Below are 19,063 nucleotides of genomic sequence, written 5' to 3' on the forward strand. Positions count from 1 at the left end.
TGATCCATTTCAATATTTATCACAAAAATGGACACAAAATGCTGGAGTAACTCAGCAGGACTGGCAGCATCTCTGGAGAGAAGGAATGGGTGACGTTTCGTGTCGAGACCCTTCTTCAGACCGATGTTTCGGGTCGAGACCCTTCTTCTTGCCCCGAAATGTCACCCATTCCTTCTCTCCAGAGATGCTGCCTGTCCTGCTGAGTTACTCCAGCATTTTGTGTCTATCTTCGGTTTAAACCAGCATCTGCAGTTCCTACCTCAATATTTACCACTGTGGATAAGAAGTTAATGTTCTTATTTTTGCTGAAATCAGTATCAGCAATGCAATAATTAATGGAAATCTCTTTCAAGTTGTTGGTTGATGGATAAATCCAGGTTAGGACAAGAGGTAGAAAACTTCCCTCTTTCCTTCTCTCCAGAGATGCTGCCTGACTCACTGAGTCACTCCAGCATTTTGTGTTGCCTTAGGTAGAAAACTCTTGTTGACACAAGACTGCAGATGATGGAATCTGGAGCAAAAAACAAACCGTTGGAGGAACTCATTCATAGATTGATTCTTTAATATCACAGGTGACATGTCCCAGTGAAATTCTTTGTTTTGTGTACCATACACTAAGTATGCAAAGAGTTGCCACGTTTAGGTCGCCGCCAAGGTTACAAAGTGCTCAATGTAGTCCCCAATGGCCCCTCTTTGTTCTGGCCCAAAACAGTGCAGTGCTCCATTGATACTAGACTGGTGTATCAGCCAAAATAATATGCTTCGCCCTCTGGAATGGGATTTGAATCTGCCTCAGCCAGAGTGGTACACTTAAATCACAGCAAACACTTCGGAATTTAATGCAATAGTTTGTTGAACTGGCTGCTTTATGAAGGATTTACCCAATGTATTTATGTTCTAAATTTAGGCTCTAATTTGGATAGTGCAGAAGCCACTGGCTTGAATTAGAATTAGTGAAGTGTTTTTGATGTTAGTTTGAAGACCAGTCTGCTCTGCAATATTGGACGATATTTATTATTGGGGGAAAAGAAACCAGGGCCATCATTTCTTTTTGTTTGCTTTGCTATTTGCTTGGGCAGCACGGTGGCGCAGTGGTAGGGACCCGGGTTTGATCCTGACTGTCAGTACGGAGTTTGTACGTTCTCCCCGTGACCTGCGCGGTTTTTCATCGAGATCTTTGGTTTCCTCCCACACTCCAAAGACATACAGGCTTGTAAGTTAATTGGCTTGGTATTAATGTAAATTGTCCTGAGTGTGTATAGGATTAGTGTTAGTGTGCGGGGATCGCTGGTTGGCGCTGACTCGGTGGGCCGAAGGGCCTGTTTCTGCGTTGTATCTCTAAACTAAACTAAACCCAGCTTAACTAAACTAATCCGTTTGAGCAGTCTCATTAATGTTGCAAGCCAGAGAGTGGCTAATATTGACTTTACATTCGAATAGGATGACTTTTATAAAACAAATTAATGTTGCCCCACGCTTATTTTTTTAAATTTGCAGCGTTTAAATGTTCAAGATAGTCCAAGGAGACATCTGAAGGTCACTGTTGAAAATGAGGAGCCACTTTATATATGTTCAGACACAGTCAACAAAGAAACACCAGCACCAGACAGTATCTATGTCACCATCATGGTGCACGATACCAATGGCCCACCTGCGATCCACCCTTCAGAAGTGACAATCCAACTATACGAAGGTCAGAAAATAGATTCTGACCTGGTGAAATTTAATGTGACTGATCCTGATGATTCCACTCCGAATAAAATCAGGTAAGATGCAGCAAAATCTGAAGCGGTTGCTTGCATTTTGTGAAGAAAATATTCTGCCTCATTGCAGCTAATTATTTTACCTCAGCCATTCATCACATTTTCTCTGAAGTAAATGCAGCTGCAATTTTCCTTCTGTCCCAAATTAGAAACGTTAAGTTCAGTTCAGTTTATTGTCACATGTGCCGAGCTTATTGTCACTTGCACCGAGGTACAGTGAAAAGCTTTTGCCAAAACAAAGCTAAACTGAACTTAAAGAGAATAAACTAAACTGAAATGTACTGAATTTGATTGTGGTTTGTGTTATTTAATTGAGATATAATTGATACACCACAGATTGCTAAAGATTGTTGAACTTTTGGCAGCTTTAGGCCTGTACCCGCTGCTGTTTGGAAGAATACTGAATAATGAAAGGCCTAGATAGAGTAGATGCGGAGAGGATGTTTCTGGTAGAGAGTGACTCTAGGACCAGGGGGCACATCATTGGGATAAAAAAGTGTACATTTTAAATGGAGATGAGGTGGAAATACTTGAGACAGAGGGTGAATAATGTACCCTCTTTACTTGGTAAAGAGTGGAATCCATTGCCACAGACGGCTGTGGAGGCCAAGTCGTTGGGTATTTTCAAAGCAAAGATTGATAGGTTCTTGATTAGTAAGGGTGTCAAAGATTACGGGGAAGAAGTCAGGAGAATAGGTTTGAGAGGAAAAAATAGATCAGCCATAATCTAATGGCGGAGCAGACTCGATGGGCCGAATGGCCTAATTCTGCCCCTTGTGTCTTTTGCCAAGCCACACTGTGGTCAGAAGGAACTTATTTCTCATTTGTACTCTCCAGGCCTTTAAGAAACTATTGCAGCATCTAAAGTTTAATTTCCTGATCAGAAGGCTCTTTGGTTTATGTTGCCTACGCACCAGATGCGTGCAAAGAATAGGTGTTCACAATGCCATAACATTTGCTGCCCAGCTCAATACATAGCCATTAAAAGACAATTAAGCCTGTCCCGCCCAATTCCTTCCATCCCTTATGGCAATACTTAAGTCTGTATTTGGTTTTTTTCAGGAACATGTTTTCTATTATAGTCTTTGTTGCAAGGTGACATTTATTGACAAGTGTAAATGGCTCAACATATAAACAATACACCTGGGTATTAAGGGAGGGGTAAATACAAATAAAACTGGGCTGAGATACAACTGATCACTGCCAGCAGGGCAGAGCAGTTGTGCCTTAATTTAGAGATACAGGTGCTGGCTGAACGGAGTTTGTCCGTTCTCCCCGTGATCTGCGAGGGTTTTCTCGTTTCCTCCCACACTCCAAAGACGTACAGGTTTGTAGGTTAATGGACTTGTTAAAATTATAAATTGTCCCTAGTATGTGTAGGATAATGTTAGTGTGTGGGGATCGCTGGTTGGTGCGGACTCGGTGGGCCGAAGGGCCTGTTTCCGCGCTGTATCTCTAAAACTTAAACTAAAATTTCAACGTTGTAACTTTGATATTCCAGCTAATTACGTCTCCTCACCCTGGGCAAGTAAGCAGTCACTCATTAGCACATAAAATGATTCAGCCTCCACGTTAATAGGATCATTATCTAATTATAGGTTAGTTGTTGATGAATTTTGTCTGGCTATTGGTGTAACATCTGGAGTTCTTTCAAATTATCAGAGATTTATCAGGGCGTATCAACTTAAGTTTAATATTAGTTCAGTTTAGTTTAGAGATACAGCGCGGAAACAGGCCCTTCGGCCCACCGAGTCCGCGTCGACCAGCGATCCCCGCACTTAGCACTATCTTAACGCAAACTTTGCAAAACACACCACCCATGGTCAGGATTAAACCTGGGTCTCTGGCGCTATAAGGCAGCAAATCTACCTCTGCGCCACAGTGCCACATGTGACTGCACAACAGGCTTTCTGTGGAAGTGCAGCATCAATATCCCCTGGATCGTCAGTGATTAGAAACTCTGCTGAGATGGTCAGATCAATAGCCTGACTCCAAATACTGATCAGAGGCTGGGTATCCATGGAACTCATCTTCTGACACACCTTCCAGCTTATTACATCTTGCCTCTCGCGTGGCGACCAAAACTGAACACAATACTCCAAGTGAGGCCTCATTAATGTTTTGTACGACCGTAACATAACATTCACAACTTCTATACTGAGAAGAGCAGATATTTCTTCGTCTATTGAGCCCTGGTTTCCTCCCATGCTACAAAGGTTGTATAAGTTTGTAGGTTAATTGGCTTGGTATAATTATAAATTGTTCCTTGTGTGTGTAGGATAATGTTAGTGTGCGGGGATCGCTGGCCGGCGCAGACTCGGTGGGCCGAAGGGCCTGTTTACGCGCTGTAACACTAAACTAAACTAATGGCAGTGAATCTTTTAACCATCTTCTTAAGAATGATGTGCTCCATTGCTAAGCATATTCAAGATGGAAGTTAATAGATTTTTGGATACTAAGAGAATCAAGCAATATGCTGTTAGAATAAGAATGTGGTGATAAATAAAGAATTAACTTTGATTCTATTGAATGGTGGACCATGGGTGAGGTTCTTACAACCTACTCTTCCTTCATTTTAAGATAAAAGCACAAAAAGCATAAAATACTCAGCAGGCCACTCTGCAAATGTGGGAAGAGAAACCTCAAAGTTAGTATTTCAGGTTGAAGATACTCTGTGTTCAATTTCCAATGTTTTAGTGGGTTACTTTTTTGTGGTAATCTAACGTAGTCATAGAGTCATCGAGTCGTACAGTGTAGAAACAGGGCCTTCGGCCCAACTTGCCCACACCAATCAACATTAGGGCGGCACGGTGGCGCAGCGGTAGAGTTGCTGCTTTACAGAGAATGCAGCGCCGGAGACTCAGGTTCGATCCTGACTACGGGTGCTGCACTGTAAGGAGTTTGTACGTTCTCCCCGTGACCTGCGTGGGTTTTCTCCGAGATCTTCGGTTTCCTCCCACACTCCAAAGACGTACAGGTATGTAGGTTAATTGGCTGGGTAAATGTAAAAATTGTCCCTAGTGGGTGTAGGATAGTGTTAATGTACGGGGATCACTGGGCGGCACGGACTTGGAGGGCCGAAAAGGCCTGTTTCCGGCTGTATATATATGATATGATATGATATGATATGAACATGCCCCATCTACACTAGTCCCACTTGCCTGCGTTTGGCCCATATCCCTCTAAACCTGTCCTATCCATATACCTATCTAATGGCTTCTTAAATGTTGCGATAGTCCCTGCCTCTACTACCTCCTCTGGCAGCTCGTTCCATACACCCACCGCCCTTTGAGTGGGAAAGTTACCCCTCAGATTCCTATTAAATCTTTACCCCTTCACCTTAAACCTATGTCCTCTGGTTCACGATTTCCCTACTCTGGGCAAGAGACTGTACATCTACCCGATCTATTCCTCTCACTATTTTATACCCCTCTCTAAGATCACTAGAAAAATTTAGGAAAATATTTCTATTTGCAGATTAAAGCGGAACTATTAACCATAAATCTAAAGCACGCCTCCGGATATAGAGACAGTTTCTTCCCAGCTGTTATCAGACAACTAAATCAACCTACCACAACCAGAGAGCAGTGCTGAACTACTATCTACCTCTTTGAGGAGATTGAGGACCACTTCACCCACAAGGACCCACGACGACTTTGGCAGGGAATCCAGCACCTCACAAATTACAAAACCAGCAAATACAAGATCGCTGATGCAAACGCCTCGATGGCAGAGGAACTTAATGGCTTCTTTGCCCGCTTTGAGGTGAGAGCGGCAAAGTTAGTTACACCATCTACACCTGCCTTCAACAGCCACACGCTCACGGTACAGGAGCATGAGGTGAGGCGTGTGCTCAGGGCTGTCAACACAAGGAAGGCTGCAGGCCCGGATGGAGTGACGGGAAGGGTGTTGAAAGAATGTGCAGACCAGCTCTCAGTGGTCTTCACGAAGATCTTCAACCTGTCCCTGTCCAAAGCCATCATCCCATCCTGCCTGAAATCCGCAACAATAATCCCACTGCCAAAGAAACCAGTCATCCGTGATCTCAACGACTACCGTCCTGTTGCACTAACCCCAGTCATTATGAAGTGCTTTGAGAAGCTGGTCCAGCAGCACATCAAAGCCAGCCTCTTAGCCACTATCGACCCACACCAATTCGCTTACAGATCAAACAGGTCTACAGAGGACGCCATTACTACTGCCCTACACACCGCACTGACCCATCTTGAGCGGCAGGGCAGTTACGTGAGGATGCTCTTCATAGATTATAGTTCAGCATTTAACACGGTCATCACGGACAGACTGGTTTCTAAACTAACTGATTTAGGACTCTCCCAATCTATCTGTAACTGGATTAAGGACTTCCTGACCAATCGGCCCCAGATGGTCAGATTAGGCCCTCACACATCCTCCACTCTCACAATCAGCACCGGCTGCCCACAAGGATGCGTGTTGAGCCCTCTTCTCTACGCCCTTTACACCCATGACTGCACCCCCACTCATCCTACCAACGCCATCATCAAGTTTGCGGATGACACGACTGTGGTTGGACTCGTCTCAGGAGATGACGAGACAGCCTACAGAGATGAAGTCCAAAAACTGATAGGATGGTGTGTGGAAATCAATCTCGCTCTGAATCCTTCCAAGACAAAAGAACTCATAATAGACTTCTGAAGACACAATATGGGCTACACACCACTGCATATCAGCGGGGTTTGTGTGGAAAGGGTCCCTGCCTTCAAGTTCCTGGGCACGCATATTGCTGAGGATCTCTCCTGGACCACAAACACCATAGCGACAGTCAAAAAGGCACAGCAGCGGCTCTACTTTCTGAGGATCCTCAGGAAGAATAACCTGCAAGAGCAGCTGCTAGTGACTTTCTACCGTTGCACCATCGAGAGTGTGCTGACGTACTGTATTTCTATGTGGTACACCAGCAGCTCAGAGGCAAACAAGAAAGCCCTTCAGAGGGTCATCAACTCTGCAAAGAAAATCATTGGTTGCCCACTGCCCTCTCTAGAGGAACTTTACTCCCTCCGCTGCCTCAGCAGAGCAGCTAACATCCTGAGGGATCCTTCCCACCCTGGTCATCAGCTGCTCCAACTGCTGCCCTCTGGTAGACGGTTCAGGTCCATTACATCACGGACTAATAGACTCAAGAACAGTTTCTACCCCAGTGTCATACGTGAGCTGAACACTGCCAGACACTCACATAAAACTGAAGGGAAGGAACGGAACTGATCGGAACACTGTCAGTTACTTGTCAGAAAACATAAGCCTCAATTTAATACAAGTTTACATCCTACTGCACTTATATTGTTAACATTTGCTAAACTTATTACATGTTACAACCGACCGCACCTTATATTTAATTACATTATTTCTTTTATTTTTTATTCTTTTTAAACGGCACTTGCAATATGTTAGCCCTCATTGCTGTGCAATAACTTGCTGTCTTGATTGCACTGTACACTGCCTCGACCGTATTGTAATTGTTTTGTCTATATTGTATTAGAGGTCAGTTTGTTTAATTCAGTAGATTAGGTTTAGCTTGTTATGGATAAAGGTTTATCCTTTGTATTGTCTGCTGTGTGTGATTGCATCATCTGGACTGCTTTAATTTCGCTGTACTTTGTGTAGTGACAATAAAGGTTTTTTACAATTTTACAATTTTACAATTTTTTTACAATTTTGGTGACCCTCGGACTATCCTTGATCCGACTTTACCTTGTACTAAACGTCATTCCCTTATCATGTATCTGTAAACTGTAAATGGCTCGATTGTAATCATGTACTGTCTTTCTGCTGACTGGCTAGCACACAAAACAAAAGCTTTTCACTGTAACTTGGTACACGTGATAATAATAAAGTGAAATAAAGCATTTTCGAATAAATCCAGATTGGCCACTGTGAATTTACACCTTACTGGAGGATAATTGATGGGAGCATGTGAGAGCAGGTAAACTGTGGGGACATGAGAAACACGGAAAAGGGGATTGAGATTAGTTGCATACTCCCATAGGAGATGGCATGGAAACGGTGGATTGAATGGCTTCATACTATATGACCATAACAGTCAGATATGGCGTGTTGCTATGTTTGTGCGAAGAAGCAAAATGGGCGGTGGGTAGAAACCGAAGATCTCGGAGAAAACCCATGCGGTCACGGGTTGAATGTACAAACTCCATGCAGACAGTGCCCGTAGTCGGGCGGTAGATGTGTTTAACAGGCATTTCTATATTTGAAGTTACCCTAATATAAGAACAGCAGTTGAAACAATGCTCTCAAGCTAGCGATCCTCTTTTGTGTTGCAAACAAGAGTTATTTTTCACGGCGGGCACTGAGCTAGTCCCTGATGTCTCTGGGTGACCTTGCAGGTCCTTTTAAGTTAGCCAAAACATCTGATTGTTTTTCTAAGAAAGCTGCTTGCTTGAATGTGGTGCTGCTTATTGACGCAGAAAAGCATGCACATGACTGCAGGCTGACAGTTTAAGTGGCATGGTCTTTTTAAAACTTTGTTTCCAAGAAATCATGATTCAACATGTTACACCCTAATCTCCCCTTGCAACACTTTGGAGAAATACTTTGGTTTGGCTATTTGCCAATCTGCTAGAGGTGTACAGTTGAAAATGTTGCATATCTGGAGTGTGTAGTAAATATCCTTGTGACTAAATTGTGCAATTCTATTCAATTTTCCCGATTAACATTTTGAAACGGTAGCTAATTGATACTTTGAAGAAGGGTCCTGACCTGAAATGTCACCTGTCCATTTTCTCGGGAGATGCTGCCCGACCCATTGAGTTACTCCAGCATTTGGTGCCTATCTTTGGTATAAACCAGCATCAACAGTCCCTTTTTATGAAATGGCACTTTTCCATGTTGGCTGAAGATCTCTTTGCATGAATTAGTTCTTCACTTCATGAGCCTAGACAACTTATTAAATCTGTTAGAAATATAAGATAGACAAAAAAAGCCAGAGTTACTCAGATGGTCAGAAGAAGGGTCTCGACCCAAAACGTCACCCATCCCTTCTCTCCTGAGATGATGCCTGACCTGCTGAGTTACTCCAGCATTTTGTGAATAAATACCTTCGATTTGTACCAGCATCTGCAGTCATTTTCTTATACAGACGGTCAGGCAATATCTCTGGAGAAAAGGAATAGGAGACGTTTCGGGTCAAGAGTCTGAAGAAGGGTTTCGACCTGAAACGTCTCCTATTCCTTTTCTCCAAAGGTGCTGTCTCACCCGCTGTGTTACACCAGCTTTTTGTGTCTATCTTAGATTTAAACCAGCATCTGTAGTTCCTTCCTACTCTCTGTTATAAATATCATTGAAAATCAAATGGTAATCACATAAAATAGCACTGCAGGAATTGGGGATTTTTGCATCATCTTGAACACAGTTATATATTTCTGTAATATTGAAGAGTTTGCCTTATGATTTTTTTGAAAGGTTCACAAACGCATATGATCCAGAAAATTGGGTCATGATAAATGCAGAGACCGGGATTGTTACAGCTTTACATGAAATGGACCGCGAGTCTCCTTATGTAAATGAAAGTACTTACAGAGTTATTGTACATGCGGTCGATGATGGTAAGTTGATATGTACCGATTTCTTTCATTGTTTTGCATTAACAGATTCATTTTGTGCTTTCCTCATTGTTCTCAGTATCAGATGAATTATAAATGCCATCTTGCTGTGAAAGTATCACAAAATGCTGGTGTAACTCAGCAAGCCAGGCGGAAATTAGGAGCGAGGGAATTGGTGACGTTTCGGGTCGAGACCCTTCTTCAGACTGAAGAAGGGTCTCGACCCGAAACGTCACCTATTCCCTGTCTTCTAGATGCTGCCTGACCTGCTGAGTTACTCCAGCATTTTGTGATACCTTCGATTTGTACCAGCATCTGCAGTTATTTTCCTACACATCCTGTGAAATATCAGTAACTTAGTTTTACCTAATAAGAAGGGATTCAACTTTAAATACCACAATGTATCATCTTGCACAACGAGCACTAATTTGGTTTAACTGAATGATTGTGCCTGTCATTTCCTTCAGAATTTTGTCCATTGCCCATTAGACTTTGGATCGGCACATGTGACAATAAACTAAACTAAACTCATTAGAGCTCTCAACTTGTCCCCACCTGCAAGCCACATTATTTCCATAATCATTATTCTATTAGACTTTCCATATAAAAATAAAAGAGGAGCATTTTAATGGATTAGCCTTTCCAAATTATTCTCTTAAACCTGTCGTTAGATGCTATTCACTTCAAGTCATTGGGTACTTTTAAAACGGAGATTGATATGTTCTTTATTAATGAAGGCGTCAAAGGTTACAGGGAGAAGGTAGGAGAATGCAGTTAAGAGAGGAAAAATAGATCAGCCATGATTGAATTGAGGTGCAGACTTGATGGGCTGAATGGCCTAATCTGCTCCAGTGTCTTATGGTCTACGGCTAATTGTTGCCTTTCTGAATCTGCTATTTGAGACTTGCATTATTTCTTACAATTATTCAAACATGATTTCTTGCACTGTAAGGTGTTCCTCCTGTGAATTCATTTTAGTCTTGCTCTTGAAACGAAAGTTGGGCGGTTTTACTTTCAGCTCTGGACATCATGGTAAATTGCCCGAGGATTCTACTGGTGCTTTTAACTCAAATACAAATCCCAGGGATGTGTTCAATTTTAATGCGGGCAAAGTGCTAATTTAACGATCTGGATCATCTGCTAAAAGGCAATCCACATAGAGCTTACTGTTATTGTTCTTGACTGCTATCCCCAACTGGGAAACTCAAACTTGCATGGGTTCAAGTCTGCACAAATTAGTTTCTAGAACCATTAATGTTCAATTGTTGAACAGTCCCTTTTCTAATCTGGTGTGAAGTATTTGTTTACACAGTTGTGCCCAGATGGATATGAATTCTCCCGGTCGCTAAACATTTTAACTTCACTTCCCATTCCCATGTGGTCTTTAATGTCCTGGGCCTCCACCATTTCCAGAGTGCAGCCATGTACAAAGCGGAAGAACACCTCTTCATATTCCTCTTGGGTAGCTAACATTCCAATGGTTTGAACATGGAATTCTCCACTTTCAAGTCATACACCCCACCACCCCCCACAACCCTCCTTCTGTTTCCCATATCCCCTATCCCACCACCCACCGACCCCCCCCCCCTCCACAACCCCCACCCCCACCTTGGTGTGCACACAATTCTTCCACAATCTTCCATCATCCTGCTCCTTTCCGCTCCTTCGTATGCTCATCTTTTTCACACAAAGGGTGGTGGGTATATGGAACAAGTGGCCAGGGGAGGTAGTTGAGGCAGGGACTATCCCAACATGTAAGAAACAGACAGGTACATGGATAGGACAGGTTTGGAGGGGTGTGGACCCAACTCGGGCAGGTGGGACTAGTGTAGATGGGACATGTTGGTTAGTGTCGGTCTGTTTTCATGCAGTATCACTATGACTCTATCTCTTATTCCTCACTCCCACCTATCCCTTTTATCCCCCCTCTTTCCCCTCTCCATTTCCCTTTCCATCCACATCTCTCCCTCCCGGCTTTACCTTTCACTTTTCCACTTTTCTCCTTATCTGACACCCTTTCTTCTGAAGTAAGAATTTAATTATTCGGTCTCCACCCGAAACGTCACCTATTCCTTTTCTCTAGAATGCTGCCTGACCCGTTGAGTTACTCCAGCATTTTGTGTCTATCTTTGGTGTAAACCATTTGCATTTCCTTCTCGAGCATAGGAATTTCATTGTTCATATAACAATCAAGCACTCTGACTCTAGATCTTAAAATTCCAATATCATTTCCACATGTTGAGTGAAATGTTGTCAAACCAAGAGCACAGCTGAGCGGATTATAGATAATATGCTCAAGGCTTTAAAAACAAGCCAAAAGAGCATTAAGATGGCATTCCATTGTCAGTGAGCACAAGACAAATGGGTGGCATGGTGGCGCAGAGGTAGAGTTGCTGCCTTACAGCGCCAGAGAGCCAGGTTCGATCCTGACGACGGGTGCTGTCTGTGCGGAGTTTGCACGTTCTCCTTGTGACCACATGGGTTTTCTCCAGGTGCTCCGGTTTCCACCCACACTCCAAAGACATACAGTTTTGTAGGCTAATTGGCTTGGTATAATTGTAAATTGTCCCTAGTGTGTAGGATGGTGTCAGTGTGCAAGGATCACTGGCCGGCGCGGACTCGGAGGGCCGAAGGGCTTGTTTCCGCGCTGTATCTGTAAACTGAACTAAACTAAACAAAAAGACAAAGTTGATTACCTTATTGAAATCCAATTCAATATTCATGACTTTTTTTCCCCAGCAAAGCCCCCTCTAACAGGCACAGCTACGTTGAATATTCTGCTGCTCGATGTCAACGACAACAAGCCCTATTTGGCTTCTACTTATGAACAAATGTGTGATGATGGGAATATTCAGCACGTCACTCTTGAAGCAAAAGACGATGACATGATTCCATATGGAGGGCCATTTACGTTTGCACTTCTGAATCATGAACCAAACATAAAGGATAATTGGAAACTTCAGCCAACTATTGGTAGGTGGTAAATCTGATACTATTGACTGGGATGAATGCATTCTTTTTACAGCAGAAGATAATTGACACTTGGTTCTGATCAATTGGTCATGACAGCCACGTAAATGGGCAGTCACGGTGGTGCAGCGGTAGAGTTGCTGCCTTACAGCGAATGCACCTCCGGAGACCCGGGTTCGATCCCGACTACGGGCGCTGTCTGTACGGAGTTTGTACGTTCTCCCCGTGACCTGCATGGGTTTTCTCCGAGATCTTCGGTTTCCTCCCACACTCCAAAGACGTACAAGTTTGTAGGCTAATTGGCTTGGGTAAATGTAAAAATTGTCCGTAGTGGGTGTAGGATAGTGTTGATGTGCGGGGATTGCTGTTCGGTGCGGACCCGTTGGGCCGAAGGGCCTGTTTCCACGCTGTATCTCTAAACTAAACTTAACTAAATAAGAATGCGCTTTTACACTCATCGATAATAGTACCCACTGGATATCCTTTGTTTCCGTGACGTTTCCAATAGTGGGAGAGTCTAGGACTAGAGGTCATAGCCTTAGAATTAAAGGACATTCTTTTAGGAAGGACATGAGGGGGGATTTCTTTAGTCAGAGAGTGGTGAATCTGTGGAATTCTTTGCACAGAAGGCTGTGGAAGCCAAAGTCAGTGGATATTTTTAAGGCAGAGATAGATAGATTTTTGATTAGTACGGGTGTCAAAGGTTATGGGGAGAAGGCAGGAGAATGGGGTTAGGAGGGAGAGCGAAATCAGCCATGATTGAATGGCGGAGTAGACTCGATGGGCCGAATGGCCTAATTCTGCTCCTTTCACTTATGATCTTTGCGTTATTAATTGGTTGTATTATTGTGTATTGTGTATTATCTGTATGTACTTGAACAGTACATCTGTCTGTAGTTGGGCGACACAGAGACGTTGCGGTTGAGCTGCTGCCTTGCAACGCCAGAGACCCAGGTTCGATCCTGACTACGGGTGCTGTCTGCGTGGAGTTTGCACATTCTCCCCGTGACCGCGTGTTTTTTTCCCCGAGTGATCTGGTTTCCTCCCACACTCCAAATATGCACAGATGTTTAGGTTAATTGGCTTCGGTAAAATTGTAAATTGCCCCAAGTGTATGTCGGACAAAGTTAGTGTATGGAATGATCACTGACCGGCGTGGACTGAAGGGCCCGTTTACACATTATCTATCTATCTATCTATCTATCTATCTCTCTCTCTCTCTCTCTCCTCTCTCTCTCTCTCTCTCTCTCTCTCTCTCTCTCTCTCTCTCTCTCTCTCTCTCTCTCTCTCTCTCTCTTCTCTCTCTCTCTCTCTCTCTCTCTCTCTCTCTCTCCCTCTCTCTCTCTCTCTCTCCCTCTCCCCCTCCCCTCCCCCTCCCCCTCCCTCTCCCTCTCTCTCTCTCTCTCAAATCTCTCTCTCTCTCTCTCTCAAATCTCTCTCTCTCTCTCTCAAATCTCTCTCTCTCTCTCTCTCTCTCTCTCTCTCTCTCTCTTCTCTCTCTCTCTCTCTCTCTCTCTCTCTCTCTCTCTCTCTCTTCTCTCTCTCTCTCTCTCTCTCTCTCTCTCTCTCCCTCTCTCTCAAATCTCTCTCTAAAATCTCTCTCTCTCTCTCTCTCTCTCTCTCTCTCTCTCTCTCTCTCTCTCTCTCTCTCTCTCTTTTTTTTTTTTTTTTTTTTTCTTTCAAAGACTTTATTCAGCACAATCACATGATACATCACATCAAAACCACAATCAGAGGTTACAAAACATCAGGTAATCATTATAATACAACATTGCCTTCATTATTTACAATGCTCTCAACCCCCCGTGGTGACCAGCGTTCACGGAAGGCCTCCATAGCCCCCGTGATCACCGCGTGTTCCCTCTCTAGGGACACGCGCGCAACGGACGTAGGCCCGGAAGAGGGGGAGGCAGCCGACTCTGGCAAGACCATCGACCGCCCGCTGCCTGGACCCACGAATGGCCATCTTGGCCAGGCCCAGGAGCAAACCGACAGGGGAAATCCCACCCTCCTGACCGGCCCTCCCCACTCCCAGCCCCGAGCCAAACACCAGGATCGTAGGACTGAAATGCAGCCAAAAACTTGAGGAGCAACCCCTTCAGATACTCATACAGGGGCAGCAACCTCACACACTCCATGTACACGTGGAACACGGACTCTTCCTCGCCGCAGAAAATACAAGCGGCCGGCGTGTCCGTGAACCGGCTCAAAAATTTTGTTACACACAAACGGCTCTGTGCAACACTCTCCACCCCAGGTCCCCCGATGTAAAGGGGGAGGACACCCTTGTAGAGAGACCTCCATTGGGGGACCACCCCCGCCATCAGGTGGTAACACGGATCGCCACGGCGTATCCGGACGGAAGACGAAGGCGAGGAGGTGCAGAGTGTGCAGGAGCATCCTATACAGTAAACGTCTGCCTGCATCACGGAACGGCACGCTGGGCATCTGGGAGAGGCGGCTCAAGTTGTGTGGGGCCGGCTCCCGGGAAATATTCCGGAGCCTGGGCCCGATGAGCAGTTCCGGCGGAGCGGGGGTAAGCTCGGCCGGAATCACTCCAAGCTCACGCCGCTCCCCAACACCCACCGCGACAGCATGAGGACCGGCCCCCACCACAGCCACAACACCCCCCTCCCCTGAGGAGCAACGCGCTGACTGAAGATGACCAAATTCCTCACTCTCAACACATCGCGGTAAAAGCTTGGCATGGTCCCGTGTGGCGGGTCGGCTGATGCCCGCCACCGGGAGCCGCCCAAACCCCCCTTAGGCACTGGCCCTGGCGGAAAAAAATACGTGGCCAGAGCGTGCCACCTGGGAGGGTGCTCCGCGTACACGTACCTCCGCAGAGTCCTGAGATGGAGAGCCGCCACCTGGGTACGCACGCATACCAAGGGACTGGCCACCCTCCTCTAGCGGGAGACTCAGGACTGCGGCTGAGACCCAGTGTTTCCTCCCTCCCCAAAAGAAATCCACTAACCTCTTCTGTACAGCATTTACAAAGTAGAGGGCGGGACAAGAGTGGCCAGCCGGTACCATAACATTGAGGCCACCAGCTGGTTTATGACCAGCACCCTACCCTGGAAAGAAATAACCCTAAGCAAGCCTGACCAGCGTCCCAGCCGGGCGACGACTTTCGTCTCTAGCTCCTGCCAGTTCGCCGGCCAAGCATCCTCAGTGGGACTCAGGTAGATCCCCAGGTAGAGGAGGTGCGTGGTACTCCACGCATAATCCTTCATCTCTTCCGGCAGGGAGTCCACCTGCCACTGGCCCACTAGAAGTCCGGAGCACCTTACTCCAGTTGATCCTAGCGGACGAAGCAGCTGAGAACACCTGCTGGCATTCGTGCATCCTCCGCAGGTCAACAGGATCAGTGAACGTAAGGAGAATGTCATCGGCATAGGCCGAGAGAACCACCTCCACCCCCGGTCCTGGTAGAACCAGGCCTGCCAACCGCCTCCTAAGAAGACACAGGAATGGCTCCACACAGACCGAGTACAACTGCCCAGAACATGGGGCACCCCTGGCGTACCCCCCTCCCAAAGCGAAAGGGGGCCAACAATGCACCGTTAATCTTCACGAGACACTCTGCTGCGGTGTACAAAAGCCAGACCCGGGCCACAAAATGCGGTCCAAAACGAACGCATGCAGTGTCCCGAAGAGGTAATCATGTTCCACCCTGTCAAAAGGCCTTCTCCTGATCCAGGGATAGAAAGGCAGCTGACTGACCCAGTGCCCTGGGCCAGATGGATCAGGTCCCTAACCAAATGGATGTTATCTTGGATGGACCGACCAGGGACTGTATAGACTGGTCAGGGTGGATCATTTGGGATAGTACGGAGTCCAGGCGATTTGCCATCGCCCGTGCAAAAACTTTATACTCTGTACAGAGGAGGAGAGACCGGGCGCCAGTTCTTCAACAGGCGGAGTTCGCCCTTCTTGGGTAGCAGGACCAACGACTGCCCTGCGCCACGAGAGGGGCATCTCCCCGGTTGCCAGGCTCTCCCCCAGAACCTTCATGTAGTCACCCCCCAGGACATCCCAGAAGGCTCTAACAAACTCAACCGTCAGCCCATCCAGCCCAGGGGGACTTACCCTTCTGAGCTGGTGCAGGGCACCAGTCACCTCCTCCAATGATAAGGGGTCATCAAGCTGTTCAACCACCCCTCTATCTATAGTCGGTAGCCTCTCCCACAGAACCCGCTGAGCCTCTCCGCTGACACCATCCGCAGAGAACAGCGTTCCATAAAAGGACCGAACTAAACGCACTAATCCCCTCCTGGGTCTGTGACCGAGGAGCCATCGTCCGCGAGCAGCCGACGAGCTGTTTGCGGGCTCCTCGCCCTTTCTCCAGAGAGAGAAAGAATGGTGAAGGCCCGGTCCAGATCGTGCAGCATCTGGACCTCGCGACCTCACGTAAGCACCTCGGGACCGCCTCAAGCTGCAGGTCCCTCAGCGCTTCCATCCTCTCCTGAAACTCTCCCCACTCACAGGAGTCCTCACCGACCCGGCCCAAGCGAGACTCTGCGTCGAGTAACTCCTTCTCGAGTCGCTCGACTGCCGCGTCCCGCCTTCTGGTCGGACCCTCCCGTGTAGTCCTGACAGAAAAGACGGATGTAAGCTTTCCCACATCCCCCACCACTGCTTAAGGGAAGGGAAGCCCCTCTGCCTCTCTCTCCCACTTCACCCAGAACCGCCTGAAGACTCCCGGAATCGGCGATCCTCCAGCAGCTGGTTATTAAAGTGCAGTACGCGGACCCAGCCCGTGTGCGCGGCTGGAATAAACTCCACTCGCACCAAGGCAGTGGTCCGAACATGGCACCGTCCGCATAGAGGCCGCCGAGACCCGGGAGACATACGCTCTGGAGATGTACACACGGTCGATACGGGAACCACCCCCCTCAGACCTCCGCGAAAACGCGTTGGAATCAGGGTGGAGATTCCGCCACGCATCAACCAGCTCGAAAGATTCAATCACCACCCTCTCAACTTCTTCGCCACTGCAGGGGCACACTGAATACCAGAGCGATCTCGCGTCTCAAGGGTACAATTGAAATCCCCCCAAGGAAGACACACTCCCCGCAATCAATGGTGCTCAGCAGAGCAGTCACCTCCTGAAGTAAACGCGCCTGGCATCGTGCCGGTGCTGGGGGGCGTACACGTAATGAAATGTAACGGCACGCCATCCAGGATCACGGCCAGATAGAGCAAACGGCCTGGCACAAACTTCCTGCACCTTCACAATCTCTGGCTGGAAAGTCGGGGCCAACAGGAAAAGCCACCCCACTTGACTTTGTACTGAGGTGGCTCATGTAGACCCCCCCTTCCCACTCCAGGACCCAGGTGGGCTCATCACTAACAACAGTGTGCGTCTCTTGTAGAAAGCTCACTGCATATTCCCCTCTCTGAGGACCGATAGATGGTGAAACCTACGAAGGTCCCCCCTTCCACCGTTTATATTTAGGCCTAACTACTGTGAACTTGAACGCTCACTAGACTTATTCCTCAAGCTCCTTGTGGGAGTGAAGCCCCGCTCTTTTAGGAGCTTCAAAAACTCCCCGAATTGACGCTTATCACAAGCACTTAGAGCATTATCCCTACTGTTAAGGATAGCACTAAGTGTCCGGATAGTTCCCCCCAGGTCTGGCCACCGTTCGGCAGCTAGCCGGACTTTGCTCCTACTGTGCTGATGTTCATGGCAAAAAACTCTCGAAATCTCAATGATGCCGGCCGCTCGAGCCACAGCACTGGAGTCCTGGCATTCTGCCAACCCACTGACACCTGAAGCAACATCTTCCTCCTCCCTGCACTCAAGGTCGTGGCCCAGATTTGGCAGACTGCCACTGGCTGCCAGCTCCTCTCTTCACTGTGTAAGCTGGCTCCAACACCCTCCCCCCCCTCCGGCATGATCCCACCCCCGGGATCAATGTCGAGGGAGAGTCCTGACACCTCCAACAGCGATGAGCCGGCCAGTGTATGCCAGGCTCCTGCACACTCTCCCCGCCTCTACAACTGGGCCTGGGGAAGAACAAAAACAGGGCGCCCCCAGGGCCCGCGGTCCACCTTCACCCCCGGAATCTGACTGAGAGACATGACCCGCAACAGCCCCGTCCCCCTCCTCATCCAGGGAACCCACTCCCCCAGCATCACCCAGAGAGTCTCCATCCCTCCACCACCAGGGGAGTTACCCTCACTGGGGCCCACTGAAGGAGCCAGTGTTTCTGGACTCTCCCCTACTTCCTCAGTCTGTGGGGCAGCGCACCCCTCAGTCACTCTCATAGTTCTAATGAGGAGCATAGGCTGGGAAACCACCCCTACAACCGAGACCCCCCCTTCGGGTTGTCACTGCTCGTCCTCCCTCCCAGGGGACACACATTCCCAGGGCAGCCAACCCCAACATCTTGTGAGATATCACCCTCTGAAGGCCCCTGGGACGAAAGGGCAACCCCCGGCCTAGAGGACACTAGTCGTGGATCACCATTCCTCTACCGGAGTGGAGGGTCTCGGGGCAGGCAGCCCCCTGGCCCTTATGCCAGGGCCATCCTCTTCCTCACCAGACGCACGCCTCCTCTTTACCCCCACGGCGGGCGGTGGTTTGGTGACCTCCATAAAAGGAGGAGTCCTCCACCTCCACACCGCCAGCTTCCTCTCTTTCATCCCTTGATCAGCCACCGCAGATCCCAACAGGGAACTCCCCGCCCCCTCCCGTACCTCCTCAGCTCCTTGCTGAGCCCCGCCAAG

At 47.5% G+C, this 19,063-nt stretch overlaps 1 protein-coding gene across 1 annotated transcript in view; it reads left to right on the forward strand.

The window, feature by feature from the left end:
- Positions 1 to 19,063, forward strand: part of LOC144604597 (cadherin-like protein 26) — a 54,944-nt gene that overhangs the window by 19,208 nt on the left and 16,673 nt on the right. The window contains exons 10-12 of the mRNA XM_078419217.1: positions 1,498 to 1,766; positions 9,216 to 9,358; positions 12,095 to 12,328. Coding sequence (XP_078275343.1) covers positions 1,498 to 1,766; positions 9,216 to 9,358; positions 12,095 to 12,328 — 646 coding nt within the window. The remainder of the gene's footprint in view (positions 1 to 1,497; positions 1,767 to 9,215; positions 9,359 to 12,094; positions 12,329 to 19,063) is intronic.

The sequence above is a fragment of the Rhinoraja longicauda genome, chromosome 22 (genome assembly GCF_053455715.1).
Source record: "Rhinoraja longicauda isolate Sanriku21f chromosome 22, sRhiLon1.1, whole genome shotgun sequence".
NCBI lineage: Eukaryota > Metazoa > Chordata > Chondrichthyes > Rajiformes > Arhynchobatidae > Rhinoraja > Rhinoraja longicauda.